Source organism: Phalacrocorax carbo, chromosome 6, assembly GCF_963921805.1.
Source record: "Phalacrocorax carbo chromosome 6, bPhaCar2.1, whole genome shotgun sequence".
NCBI lineage: Eukaryota > Metazoa > Chordata > Aves > Suliformes > Phalacrocoracidae > Phalacrocorax > Phalacrocorax carbo.
Window position 1 is genome coordinate 40607854 of NC_087518.1, and position 14895 is coordinate 40622748.

Below are 14895 nucleotides of genomic sequence, written 5' to 3' on the forward strand. Positions count from 1 at the left end.
ATATTTCACGTTAATCCTTTTTACTTTCTGTAATCTCCCATATCCTTAAACAAGCAATGATTTCTAACACTGAATAACTTTGATGTAGATTTTGGAAAACATCTGTATATAGGACAGTACACAGACACATTCTGGTCCCATTGAAAATGTTTCAACAAAATGAAGCACTGATTAAATCTTAAGCTGATCTGCAAGTAGAATATTAAGTGTATTTCTAGAGTCTTGGAAAAAAACTGTAAAAAAAAAAAGTATCCCATCTGTGTAGGAAGAGCATTATTTCTACTCATCAATTAATGTTTCAATGGAACTCAAGTCCTGTTGCCTTGATTAAAAGGTGCTCAGAATATAACAAGACATTAGGTGAATTATCTAAAGTAAATGCTATCTTTATAAAGCTTCACAATATGTAGGTATGGACAGAAAACCAGAATCAGACTGAAATCCAGAATCAATCCTGAATGCATTTGTATATGCAGTTAACTCTTATCATTAAAAGAACTATTACATACGTCAGTGTAAGCAGATGCATAACTGGGTAACATTTGCCAAGATGGGAATAAAGCTTCTGCTTTACCAGTGTGTAAGAGCAGAAAACAATGAAAAAGTGAAGACAGAAAAAATGGGAAAAATAATGCATTACAGTGCTAGAAACAGAGCTTGAAATAGATTTCTACCTCTTGGAAGTTTTTAACATTTCAAAATCAGTTTTTTCTCTGAAAGAATTCTGGATATACTGAAATAGCACTTTTTGAATGATTATTTATACTTAATGTTGGGAATAATATAAGTTAATCACTAATATAGAGAAAACCGTAAACTGAACGGGCCGTAATATGGAAGCCGAAGCAAATGAGAAGTGTAATTAAAAGCGATACTAGAAACACTACTCATTTCAACTGCAGAACGTTTTTGTTGAAAACTTTTTCAAAATCAGCATGCTCCAAGAAACATCTAGGTTTCAACAAAATGTTCTTTTAAGAAGAGAAAGTTCCACCAAAATGAATTTCAGGAAGCTCTCATCTGAAAATGCATTATTAAAAAGACTCCTTTTGCTTTGCTTCTGTTCAATCTATTACCATTCAGTAATAGGAATTTAGAAATGAGAACTGAATATATGTAATTGCAAGAATGAATAATTCAGAATGTAAACATTTATTCCTTTTGTACAGGAGCTAAATGCCCTTTAAAAATCAATCTGCATATGCATATCAGAAAACCACATAAAGCAAAAATTCTAGAATTTATGGTGAGATGTAGAAGACCAAGATGGAAAATAGCTGTAAAAGACATCTAGTAATATTCACATAGTACAGTATTATTATTTAGCAATACATTTTGGAATCTCGGCTAAGTTGATTTAATTGGGGAACTTAATTCCACATTCAAAGGGACACACTTAGGAAAGTGAAAAAGACAACGGTGATACAGTGGGCTCATCAGCTGGAAACAACAGAAGAGAGGAAAGACATCAAGTGTTTCCAAAGAAAATATAATGGATCAAGACAAATGAAATATCCAGATGTATAGAATGATATACCTACAACCACTTAGCTTCCAGAATTTCTGTATATTCTAAATAATTCAGAAATTCTATGCATGCAATATAAAAAAATAAAATTAATAGTTTGAACTATTTCTCTGTTTAACACTCTCATATGGAATTGCACTCCTGTACCTAAGTAGTGATTTCCTTCAAGAGTTTCACACTGTGAACGTAAACACTATTATACTTACTTTCAAATTTAGATCAGATCTTTCTTTGCTTATTTTATTTAAAATAGCAAATCAGACTAATTAATACCTTCTAACCATGGAATTTTTTCCTGACTTTACAAAACGGTCATCATGGACTGTCCAGACACAGATATTCTGATCTCCTTGGGAATTTAATGGCAGTTCTTGTTCCAGCTATTATGAAGTCTCATTGTTACCAAAAAATGATATAAATGAAATCCTCAGTTGTAAAAGATTAGAATAAATTTGAAGCTTTTCTCACCGATGGAGTCTGGCAGTTGCTGCAACATATTGGATGATAACAGGAGATCTTCCAGTCCTTCACATCCTGATATGTCCAAATCAACAGTTTCTATCCTGTTTTTTGACACATCCAGGTACACGAGCTGTTTTAACTTCCCTATAGACTTAATAGCATGTTACGAAGTGTTACTTGAACAGATATACACTGCAAGTCAGTGTCTAAGTTTAATTAAAGACAATAGTAATAAAGACTTATATTCAGTTATCTCAGCATACTTTTTACAACATTTATTTCACTGGGGCAGTTATCAGTGGTGGTCTAACAGCCCTCCTGTTCAGACAACTGCAAAACGACCTGTGCAAAACTAAATGACACGTATCAAACTAATTAAAGTGATCTGGAGTCATTAAATTTGCTGAAAGTTTGAGTTGTCAGTCATACGGCTGTATTATTTCTTCATTTGGACACAGATCCAAGGGACGTTTACTCACAAGTCACATCTACTCGTAAAAGCAGTCCGTCAGGTCACTGAGGCTAGGCATGCACGCAAAGCTTTTCTGTGTCAAACTGATTCTCTGAATTTTACAAAATCCAAAATCAGACTTTAGATATTCGTAGTTCAATTACGAGCCGTTAACCCCAATAGTTCATGTTTGTGAATAAGCTCTTTAACTGCAGCTATAACATCAATGAGCAACAGGACAGGAATTCTTCCCTAGTTTCTCTGAAAATCTGTGTCGCACGTAAGAGTTTGAAGCCTGTAGAAGCAACCTGCTTCTTGATCCACTATCACAAGATGGTCACTTCATCCTAGACATGAAATTTCGCCAAGAAAATCAACAAAAAAGATGTTATTTTCCCTCAACTAAAACCTACAAGTGGAACAGCAACGAGGTATCACTGCTGGGACTAGAGTAAACGAGCTGGATCTGTGACCCAGTGGCAGAGCTATGACACAGAGTGGAGGATTACTCGGTAGGAGTGACACGAGGCTGCACGACACTGCTATGGAGAACTACCATGTGGTTGCAGCACTGTGCATCCACCAAAATACGGTTTCAAACCAGACAAATAAACATTCATGGCCCACCCAGGAACTTCCTCCATGGATTTTGGGAAATCGTTAGTGAAGTGTATGCATTCTACAGAAGTTTACAGGAGTGTGTTTTTTAGTTATTTACATATACTTTTACTTTTTATTTACTGTATACATGAAAAAGGAAAATAGTTTCAGACAGCTTCATCTACAGGTACTTTCAAAACAATATGATTATAGCTCGCTTTTCATCTCTTACCTTGCTGAGATCTGCTCTCTGCTTTTAAGGAGGCAGTTTCATGCTATTTTTAATCGTATAAATCGTATAAAGGGAAAAATCTCACTTTCACCCCAACCTTTGCCATTCTACCCATATTAATAGCTGAATACAATCTTTGTGTCTAGCACAGACCGCTTTTTTAAAAACTGAATTATCAACATTGGAAACTTGGCAAATGTCTAAATTTTAAAATCAATTACCAGTTGGTATTTCCTTTCTATTTTTAGAAGTAAAGTTTTAAAGTTAATATTAACTATTTTAAATATCTTATTTCGGAGAAGGCTTTCATAAAACATCATCTAGGGTCTACTAGGATCAGATTCAGGAAATATGAATTATTTACTGAAAATAATTAAGCTCCTTGGGATTCAGTTCCACGATCTACCAAACTTATTCAACTGTAAATACCTTCCCCAGGGATTATGACAGCTCAGCAGGACTGTGTTTGGAACACATTTTGGCACGGGATGTATTAACCAATTTCATTGTGAACAGAAAAGAAACAGAATAATGGTTAAAATGTTACACCGCAGAAAGAATACTGCAATACTCCTGTTCTTGATTTCCAGCTTGTTTCAGAATCAAGAAGTGGTTTCAACATCAGCTTTTCTTTTCACTGATGGAGCACTCAAAAAGTGGATATCTGGACAGTGACTGAAGATGATACTTTTCCCTGCTTAATGCAAAATTTTAAAATTAATGTAATCTATTTAAGACAAAAAATAGTCATTGCTCAATGCAAAAAATTGCATTTTGATCAACAAATTTTCAAAGGTGAAAGTACTACTACTTCTTCCAGCACCTAGACATGTTTGTGCTAGATCTAGTTCTACATTTTCCCTGCAGCAATGAAGAGTATTATTGTGTGAAACATATGATCTGTCACCTGTGTGATAAAATGCTAACGATGGGGACTCCTTTCCTCAGTCAATCAGTCCAGGTATTTCAGAGTCATAATCTCAATTTATGGTAATAAAAATTGAAAATCAAAGTTCTGCTGTGGGGTAGCAACAATCCAGAAACAGCACTAATATGTAACCATGACCCTAATGTTTAGATTGTAAAATATTTTTTGTTCCATTTCTAAATGGAGCACTTTCCAGAGAAACAGATCTTCATTCCACTGCCTCAGAATTGTTTTTAGTATAGTTGAATCCATACATACTATCTGTTATTTTTAAGTTTACTTAGATTACTTAATATTTCCTCTTCCTTTTTAAAACTCGTGGGTTTTTATAAAACTGCTAGTTAATGTGTGGTGACCAAGACGACAATAGGAAATAATTTCCCCTCACAATGAAAACTACACAAGGCTTAAAACAGGCACATTCCCATTTAGACACTATCATGTAATAATTCAACATTTAAAAGGTTTTCGTATGAAGAGCTATGCTGAGACTTTTATTTCTTGATGATAATTAATGACTATATGAACTAGGAATATGTACCCATTCAAGAAAATGCATACGCATTTATTTACTGCAAGGTAAATAGTTCACTATATCACACAATAATTTAATTACATAAAATAAATGTTCATACCCCAGGTAGTATTTGCAAAGAATTATTGTCCATCCACAATTCCTTTAGATTCTGTATTTGTTCAAGAACCTCAGGCTGAAGAAAAGAATATAGTATTATGGACAGTTAAATAAATCAGTATTTTTTTTAGTTAAATATAAATCAATATTTTCTTAAAAAGAAATCCCTCTTTACTGTCTTTCTTCTTTTTATAACTCACATCAGACTTTCAGACAGTTGATGACATGAACAGTATCCTCATTTCATCTAATTTAACCACTGTTGCTCTTTTTCAAAACTTGTAAAATTTAAGAACCCTTTGGAAGAAAATTAATACAAAGAAGAGCTTCTTAGAAGTTCTTGTTCTAAGCAGCCTATTCGCAGTATGCAATTTATGAACAAGGCAAATAAGAGAAGTGAGAACTGTGGAGCTTCAGAAACAATGCACTGAAAAGACAGACCAAATCTCATCTTGGAGCACACGCGAAAGTCTGCCTTTTGCATGATTTATAGTCTTTAAAATAGCTTAACAGAGTCATATTGCTGAGCACTTCCCTGGATATACTGCATTTATGTACAATTTAATGTCTACAGTTGTCATATTCAGTAGTTAAAACAGCAGTATGCAATGATAAAGCCTTAAAATTACAATATTAAACTTTAATCTAGGATGTTCTATTCTTTTCAACACTATAGGATATTAGTGAGAGAAACTGAAAAAGCAATTCCCCAAATCCTTTCTCATTCATTACAGCTGTAAAAATCAAGAATTATCAGGTCACAAATATGTCAATGTTTCAGTCTAAGCAGTATTTTTCTTTTTCATGAAACACTTGTCACAGGTAAAACAAGACTTTGAATTTGCCTTAGCTCTGTAAAGTCATAGAGATTTTTTTTCACAGTCTGCCAGAAACTGGTATTAAATATTTCATTTGGTTCTGACTAAATCACATTCTAGTGTTTTAAAAGCCTGTGGTACTATTTCACTGGAATTATTTCAGCACAGCTAGAAACAAATGTATCTGTCTAGCATGGCAGGACTTTAAAGGAGACCATTATCTCCTGGTCTAAGTTCTTCGGAATGTTGTAATTCTCATAAGAAATATGATTTTCCCGTTGTCCAGGTCCCATGGTACATTATGGCAGAAGCTCCTGATGGATCATCAGGTAAGAAAGAACCTGCTAATCTGGACAGCTCAATCCCTCAGTGTTCCATGTTGTCACGTAATGTGCTTCTATTAAAAAATGATTAGTCAATACTTTAAAGATTATTTACTTTGTCTTGGCTAATTCTATTGAAGTTTTGCTGTCCTTCAATGGTTAAAACCACTTCTAATTTCCAGGCTAAATTAATTTTACACTATTTCATTTATACTATTTATTTTATACTATGATGATTACTGTTTCTTTATTCCCCCAGAGTGTTCACTGACTAATGTTATTACAGATAATAATAATTTCCCCTCTCAACTTTAATTTTCTTTTAAATTCCTCTCATTAGACAGACACCCTTCTCAAAGGCAACGGACTACTATTACATTGTACATATTACAGCTTGATTTGAAATTTCATGAGCACGGATTATGGTGTACCATTATTAGGGCACACCATGGATTATGGTATAGCATTACAGTATACCATAATCCAGATGAGATGTCACTAATGTTTTGATAAGTGGTAGTAAAATCTTATTTGTCTCTGTTAGAAATGCTTCTGCTAACACATTTTTGGAGAATATTTTAATTTTCCATGTAGACTGCCACAATTAGACGAGACTAGACTGGAATTGAGCAGCCTATTTCAGTTGGAAGGAACCTACAATGATCACCCAGTCCCACTGCCTGACGAATTCAGGGCTGACCAAAAGTTAAAGCACGTTATTAGGGCCATTGCCCAAATGCCCCTTAAACACTGACTGGCTTGGGGCATCAACCACCTCTCTGGGAAGCCTGTTTCCGTGTTTGACCACCCCCTCGGTAAAGAAATGCTTCCTAGTATCAAGTCTGAATTGAAGACTGACATTAATCTTTGGTAAAAGTATATGACATTTTATCCCTTTTCCTTTTCCTTTTCTCCCTACCTTTAACTATTTTCTTTCAAATTTTCTTCTAAAGCCTTGCTGCTGACAGCAGACTCCTGAAACTCTGGAAAGAATTACACCAGCCTTCCTCCTCCTTTCAGGCAGAGGTACTACAATTGCTTTTATCATTTGTCCAGTGCCATTTTTGACACTTCAAAGATTGGGAGATTTTAAACCCTTGACCCATACCTTGTGATTTAATGCTCCAGTTTTCCCTGAGATGTGTGACACATTGCCTATACCCTTCCTTGATTATATTAAGGCACTTGAATATGGCTGCTATTTAGGAAGTGGCAATTTCTATTTTAGGAACACACAGCTATCTCATGATTTGTATAAATTTGTTTCTAGAAAATGAATGAACAGACTTACTTCATTTTTGCAACTACCTTTATTCTTAACCCCATGCCTATTGCTCCAGTTTGTCTGTATGAAGAGCAGAGTCTCCCACTGCAAAGGGAAGAACTTCAATAGTCTAGAGATGGACTGTCAAGAAAATTAAGCTCTTTCACACAGTTCTAGGTAGTAGTTTTCTCCAATAAGAAGGAAGTTTCTATTGAAATACAAATCACATTTTCAGAATGCATGAAAAAAGGACCTTTCGATCCCTTTTTCCAGGTGATCTTGATTTAAACTAGTACGACTAGTACCACTTTTCCTATGACATTTCTACAGACGCATGCTGTTCCTTTGCCTCTTGGCCCATTCTGCTTCTGGTATTTGATTCTACTTCATACATTTTTGGACCAGCCTCCTGAATAATGAGTCAACTCGGGGAGTCTGGTCCTAACAGCAGGACGGGGCTACCAAACTCCTGATACATCATTCTTAGGGGACAGTATGCTACAGTGCAAAAACAGAGAATGACACTGAAGTCATCTAAAACAAAGACTACAAAAGCAAACCACCCCCCAAGCCCACCACCAAAAAAGACACACTCTAAATTCAGAAAGTATATATATGTTTCTTTTGATCAAAATTCAAAATACCACTTCTGAAAAATTTTTCTATTCATCTCTGCAAAAGATTTCTAGTTTTAATTAAAAATCTGAATTAAAACCATCTTTCTTCTCCTACATAGTAGTATAAACTAGCAAACATTAACAGGGTTATAACCATAGTGGTAGACCATAGTGCACTGTCTACAAACCAGATGTAGACTCTGCTACATCTTTCTACTACTAGATGACATTTCAAAATTTGTTTAAAGTGAAATTATTTTAATTTTAATTAAAACTACAGGAAATAAAATGCTTACAAAATTGTAAGCCCTGATTCAGCAGCACTATCTTTACAGATTGTTCTTCTATGACTCTGGAGGAAAGATGGTTCAGCTCACAGGGTTTAACAGTCACTGGACAGGCTCTTGGTGGATAAGACACATGCAGACATTTATTCTGCCATCAGTGCAATGGTAAGTGCCACAGTATTCATTTTTTATCCTACAAAAGCACAGGCCCTCCCAAATAGCCCTAGCACTAATAGGTCTCAAAAAGGATGTTCCTAAGTTTTGCTTCTCTTAACATATTTACATCTCCTGCAGGATCAAGTCAGTGAGCTCTCCTCAAAAATAGGCCCATTTTAAAACATAGTTTAAACACCCTCATACTGTTTCTGAGAAGTGTCAATTTCTATAGATGCAGTGGAAACATACCTAAAGGGACCAGAAACTTTATTATTTCCTATACTGAGATTAGACAAAACTCCCAAAGGCCATTAAATCTCAGGAAAGCTAATTCTCATTTTAGGGACAGAAACTGCTTTTAGAGCCAAAAATTTACTACTTCTTATAGCAATTTCTAATATTTGCAGAATATAGTGATAGATATTAAGAACTTAATACATAATTGACACAAATATTTATACTGAGATCACCAATTCATCCCACATCGTGGCAGTGATGCACTGCAGCAGTAGCAACCAGTCAGAGAGAGAATCATCTGTGACCTTGATCTGAACCACAGAAGCCCGACGTAGATCAAGCATGTTGTTTTACCAACATCTACCCCATGAACTACGATAAATTTTTTGTTCTACAAGGAAATGTGACCACAGCATGTGGCCACAATACAATAATGCCTTTTAAGTAAAAGTTTAATGCCCCATACACAGAGCATCCAAAACACAGAGGCTTTTTATTAAAAATGGTGCATTCCTTACCAGTTCAGAGAATTCATTATTGCCCAGATCAAGTCTCTCCAGTTGAGTCAGTTTGTGCATTGACCTGTAACAGATTAGGAGATACGTAAGATGAAATTTTTACTTGAAAAATGTTGGTCAAATGATACCGTTACTGCAAAAATAATTACATCAGACTTACGCTGATACACTCCACCTTTAAGACACAAGCTAAAGTTCTTGAAGTAAAAAGCTAGCAACAATTACATTAATAATCTTGGAATAATTTTGCAGAGTTGCTCACGCAAAATGACCAATGTTATATTTATAAACCATTTGAAAGTCATATAAATTGTGACATTTTGATACAGATTTAGAAAATCGTTATCAACTTCTTTATAAAACACTAGAAAGTGTTTTGCCACTTCACAGCAAAAGTACAAAGTATGATTGTTACTTCCCTAAAATTGTACCTAACTACAGTCACAATGCAAAATGACTTTTGTGTCAAGGATCAGCACAAGGCTTGCATGCTACATGAGCTAAGCTTAGATGAGGTTTGTTTTGAGTACTTGTGTTTCTTTAACAGAATGCACTGAACTGATGGGGTCCCCTCCTCTTTGGGTTGTAGTACAGCTGAACTGAAATATGGCCTCCATTGCAGGAATAAGCAAAGAAACTCTCACACCAATAAGCAGTGGTATTTAGCGACACTTGTTGTCCACCAGTAGCTTATGAAAGCTCCATCATTGTAAGCAGATAAACAACAGAATACAGATTTTTTTAATTAAATGACCAATCTCAGATTCAATCGTTTGATCTGCTGCAAAGCACATCTAGTCAAGTATTCCTCTCTCTGTGCCATGAATGGCACAGGAGCATGGCAGGGAGACTGTGTGATCAATCACACCACGCGTGGATGGGAGCAAGGTGCCATACTTTGCTGGTAGGTGTCTCCCTGAGAGCCCTTTTTTGGGCAGCAGCTCCTCTGAGGGCAAGAAAGGCTTCACACAGCCTCTGCTGCAAAAGACTCTGCAAATGACAGCAAAATCAACCAAAGTAGCTTATCCTTCTTCACAGCATTACAAAATAAAGAGTCAAATAAGAACGTATCATAAGAAAGTGAACCAAAAGTTAGTATCGCCCATGCTTTATGCAGTAAAGGCTTTAAATGAGGAATAATCTGGATTTACGTCTGTCACTGATCACCATGTGACAGCAGAAAAGGCACTTTTACTGCTCAGGCTCAGGTGATTAAAACAGTGAAATAAGAGGAAAAGTGAGAAATTGATAAAAATTACATGATTAAGTTCTTTATTTACTGAATTCAATGGGATAAATCTCCCAGGTTTATCTCTGAATTTGTGCTGTGAGAAAAACTTGTTATCTCAAGTATAGCTTAAAGTGACAAAGGCACGGATCACTGCATATGTGGACTGACTGTCAAAAGCATTTAAAAACTATCAATTTTGAATATAGGCAAACTTTTTAAAAATACACAGAGTAAGAATACACTTACTTATCCATAATTTACCAGTTGCTGTTTTGAAAATCAAAGTATTTTTGCTTAAAATAAATCAGTTGGACCCCTCTGAAGACTAGTCACTCGTTAGACAGTTAGGCAGCGCGCACTCAGCCCGAATGATAGAGTCGTGAAAAGCATTTCAATATTACCAAAGTTCCTTTAATAAACCCTGACAGTAGGTTTCGCTCTTTAGTACCACACAAAGCTTTTACACCACAGGAAACACATTTCAGCACGTGAGCATTGCAGGCTTACAGCTCTTTACACTTGCAGATATTACAAGTTTTTCAGCTGTAATATTAACTGTATACACACAAGCACTATGTAGTACAATGCCTTCACGATTAAAAAAAACAGGAAACATGACATACATTTTTAATGGGCTGTACAAAGCTTTCTCTCACAGGGAGTATTACTTGTGACTTTATCATTCTGTACTAAAGCCGATAAAAGCTTCTAGTGATTTTGATTCCCCACGCCCATGTTAAAGTGCTCAAAAAAACCCAGCCACAAGACTGAAAATACCTGCTAACTGGAACCGGAAACTGAACAGCAGTATTGCTTTGTTATTTACATACAAAATTACTGTTTATATATTTACGGAATTATATATTTTGAGATGTGAAATTCTTCAAAGATGAAATTAATGGTAAGCTAAGTTCCAATTAACCTGGCAAAAAACTAGCGTATTTCATGCCGTAGTCTACCGTCGAACAAAACTTTAAAAAGTTTGGTTTGTACTACTGCAAATTCATCATAAAAGGCAACTTTTAAATATTATTTTGTGGAATTTCCTCAGTCAGATACACAGTTTCAGAAACTGTAACATTTATATGGGGACAGATTCATTTCAGTTAGCTGGTACTATATCAAGAGATAAAGCACGCTGCCAAATGTACCCAGTGGAATATTATATGAGATTTTTCATTAGCTTGTGATATTTTTATCTCTTTCATGTATTTGTATTTTTCATATTTCATTACTTGTATTTTTCTTATGGAAAGATTAATTATATTTTTTATGTGGGGTCATTTTATGAAGGTGGAACAGGAAAGGTGCAATTATGAGTAATGCTCAGTTAAATATTCATTGCTTAAATGATGTAATATAATTAATATGCTAATAAAACTTGCAGCCAAAAATTTCACATAAATCTTTATCCATATCACATTTGGATCTATTCTCCCATTCGTAAGTAACTCCAGGAGTTATATGGAGAAGATCTGATTCTTGGCTATGGAAGCGGACCTCACAGTAGCTTCAGAATAAGGTGAATCTTTTTTTAATTAAACACAATAATGGAATACGATTCTCAAAAAACTACAAATGCATGAAAACCAGCATAGAGGGTAGCTTAGAAAGATTACTGAATATTTAGTGAAAAATTAACATTGCTTGCAATAGGTTTAAAATATTCACACTCTGTAAATTACAGCTTATATTATACAATTCAATGGTATTAATTATAATTCATGGTAATCACACATATTGCCTAATACAACGTTCTCATGTTCTGGCATGTTTGTTTTTGCTCCCTTATTTAGAAGACACTTATCTACACAGTGTCAATACTTCAAATAACCAGGAAAATGCCTTGCATTTACAGTTTCTGGCAAAACAAATGAGTCAACTGCCATAAATTATTTTAATGACATCACGGTATTCTCATCAAAATCCTGCTCAGCTTTCTGACAGATAGGAGATGGTGATTACATAAAGGTTTATCCAAACCTTCAATCACAAACTTCTAATCACATCTGAATTATTCCCACATATGAAGAACTGTATTTATAAATAACAAAAGTATCTCCAACAGGTAAAAATTAATGAGCGAAAAGCAGTTGTGTCAGAGACACAACTAGATTTACACAACAGTAAATACAATGAAAGAGGAAATATAACGCTGCCGCACAATTAACGCATGCTTTTTGTTGGGCATACTTCTACAAAGATAGGAAAAGTTATAATGGTTACATACTCCATTTCCTTGTGCAAAAACATACAGAAATATATTCTCGTTTATGATAAATTGATATCATTATTTTCTGAAGAAACAAAAAGCAAATAAAGGCAAAGATGTTGCCATTCCCGGATTATCTGCTGTATTCATTTAAAATAATATTTTCTCACACTTTTGTTGTACACAGTAACCTTTATTTCAAAGTTGTTAAAATGTCACATTCAGGAGTCTCTTCCAGTTTCAGTATTTTAAACCTTGCGATGTAACTTTAAATTCATTAATGAATCGGTTTGGAAGTTCCATTGTAAAATTAATACATAAAGTTAATAGATTACCTGTGGCAGAGTAGTTAAATCTTAACCAGGACTAATGCATTACATGATACAATCACAAAGAGCTATTTACTGATACATCACTTAGTGGATTACAAAGAAAACTCAGTCTCAGTTTTCAGTGAATCTCAAGATAATTAATATCATTTCTAGAATATGAAACACATATGGTATAAAGCAAACAACCAAAAACATAAATTAATCTGTCATAAAGTATTGAATCTATATATTATCCAGGCTTCAAAATAAAAGTCTGTTTAAAAACTGGTTTTGAGGATACAAAATACTGTTACATGTGAACTGAAATATGTAACAACAGAAAATGTCTAAAACAATGTACATAATATCTATAATAATGTATTTTCCATCTTTAACTATCAAAAATATTAATTTCAACTTTTAATCATATTGAAGAACTTAATTATTTTACAATCTGCAACATCAATCCACAAACCAGAGAACATTGCAGAGACCACGGGATGATGCCTAAAGCAATTAAATCTCTGTAGACTAAGTAACTCCAGAGCCTCTCAGTCAGTCACGTCAGTGCTCTTCGTTACTTTTATATAGTCTCGTCATTAACACAAAGAGAAGTCAGGAGCAGACAATCCACAAGACATACTGTTGCCTTGGCTGCATGGCAATACTGCTGTGCAAAATGCAGGGCTGTACACAACGTTACTTGGGTTAAGCATGTGGGAAAACCAGCCAACATATTCATCTCGATTAAACATTCTGGACTAAGAGGCAGCCTCCATCAGCCTTTGTATACCAGAATTGTTTGGTTTCATAATATAGTTTGGGAGAACTACCTCAACACAGTCTACTCGTGCTGATGCTCCTGATGCTGCCATTTCTGGAGCCCGAAAATCTGCTGACTCCACATCCTCTGCTGTTCGAGCCACTGTACACTCTCAGGCGATGGGCAAGGGCACTCTCCATCTTCAAATGCTAAGATGAGAAAAATCAATTTCAATGCCCAAAAGACGGAACTGCTGGTGCAGAAGGTGTCTAAACACAACCAATGCATCTATGGCACTGAAGACTTGTGAGACTTTACCTAATTCTGCATCAAAGGCTAAAATAAAAAGCACAACAAAGACAAAATACATACTGTCCTACATACAGAAACTGGAAATCAAGCTCCTTCATGATTCAGTCATAATAAAAACGCATGGACAACCGATTTCAGGAAAAATGCTTGCGTGCAAAAGGTAAGCATTTTAAAAGCACGCTACTCACTTGAAATATTGCCTTCCACATAGGATCCTAAATTCCTATCAGTTTTGTTTATGGATCAGATCTCTAAAATTAATCCGTTAGTTCAGGACTGAGTTATGAATCACTCTACAACTGGAAAGGTTTGCTCAACTGATTGTAGAGAAAGGTGAAATCTTCACAGTTTTGACCTTCGTTCACACACAAATTTCTTTCCCAACACAGCTTTCAAATCGTTGGGGAAGGGCGTTCTAAATTTCAGTTCAGATCCACCTCTGCTTAGCTGATTACATAAATAAACAGAATGTAGAGTAAATGTCATTGGCCAGTGCAAAACTCCTGGCAATATCAAGACTGTATGAATACATTTTTTATCTTTCTTTTTTTAAACTCCTTTTTCCCCCCTCTCTTTATTTTGCATCCGCTTTCTGGATTCCTCTACCTTCTTCCTGATAACTGGCTTTGCATGGTTAAAACCAAGGTTATTGTATGTTTCCACTTTCTGGACTAAATCACATGAAAATCTGCCTTACCTGGTGCACATATTTTCTTACGAAATGCCCTGTGGCACATAATTAGATATTCTTTGTAGATCCATCCCTATTTGTGGGTTCTTGCTCACCACACTTACGGAACATGCTGTATTTTGGAGCAGCAGCTGCTCTCTCAGAATTGCCTCCTCAACAGGACCTACCTGCAGAGTAAGGAACTTCTACCTACTGCTCTGTAACAGCAGGAAAATGGGCAGGGATGGGGTCAGTGGTGTGACTACATGGAAAGGATACACGTGGTACTTCTATACAATATCTTAAGACTGCTTTCCTGAATGTTGGAGCCAAATAATCCC

General features: G+C 35.3%; 1 protein-coding gene across 4 annotated transcripts in view; it reads right to left on the bottom strand.

Annotated features, from left to right (window-relative positions):
• The window catches only part of LRRC7 (leucine rich repeat containing 7), a 180890-nt gene that overhangs the window by 63715 nt on the left and 102280 nt on the right, over positions 1-14895 (bottom strand). For 3 of the 4 annotated variants that reach the window (XM_064454837.1, XM_064454840.1, XM_064454838.1), the window contains exons 7-9: positions 9056-9119; positions 4837-4911; positions 1997-2141 (exon numbers count right to left, since the gene is read on the bottom strand). In XM_064454837.1, coding sequence (XP_064310907.1) covers positions 1997-2141; positions 4837-4911; positions 9056-9119 — 284 coding nt within the window. Of the gene's footprint in view, positions 1-1996; positions 2142-4836; positions 4912-9055; positions 9120-11893; positions 13782-14895 lie in introns of those variants that run through there. The other variant, XM_064454839.1, reaches the window with a different exon arrangement.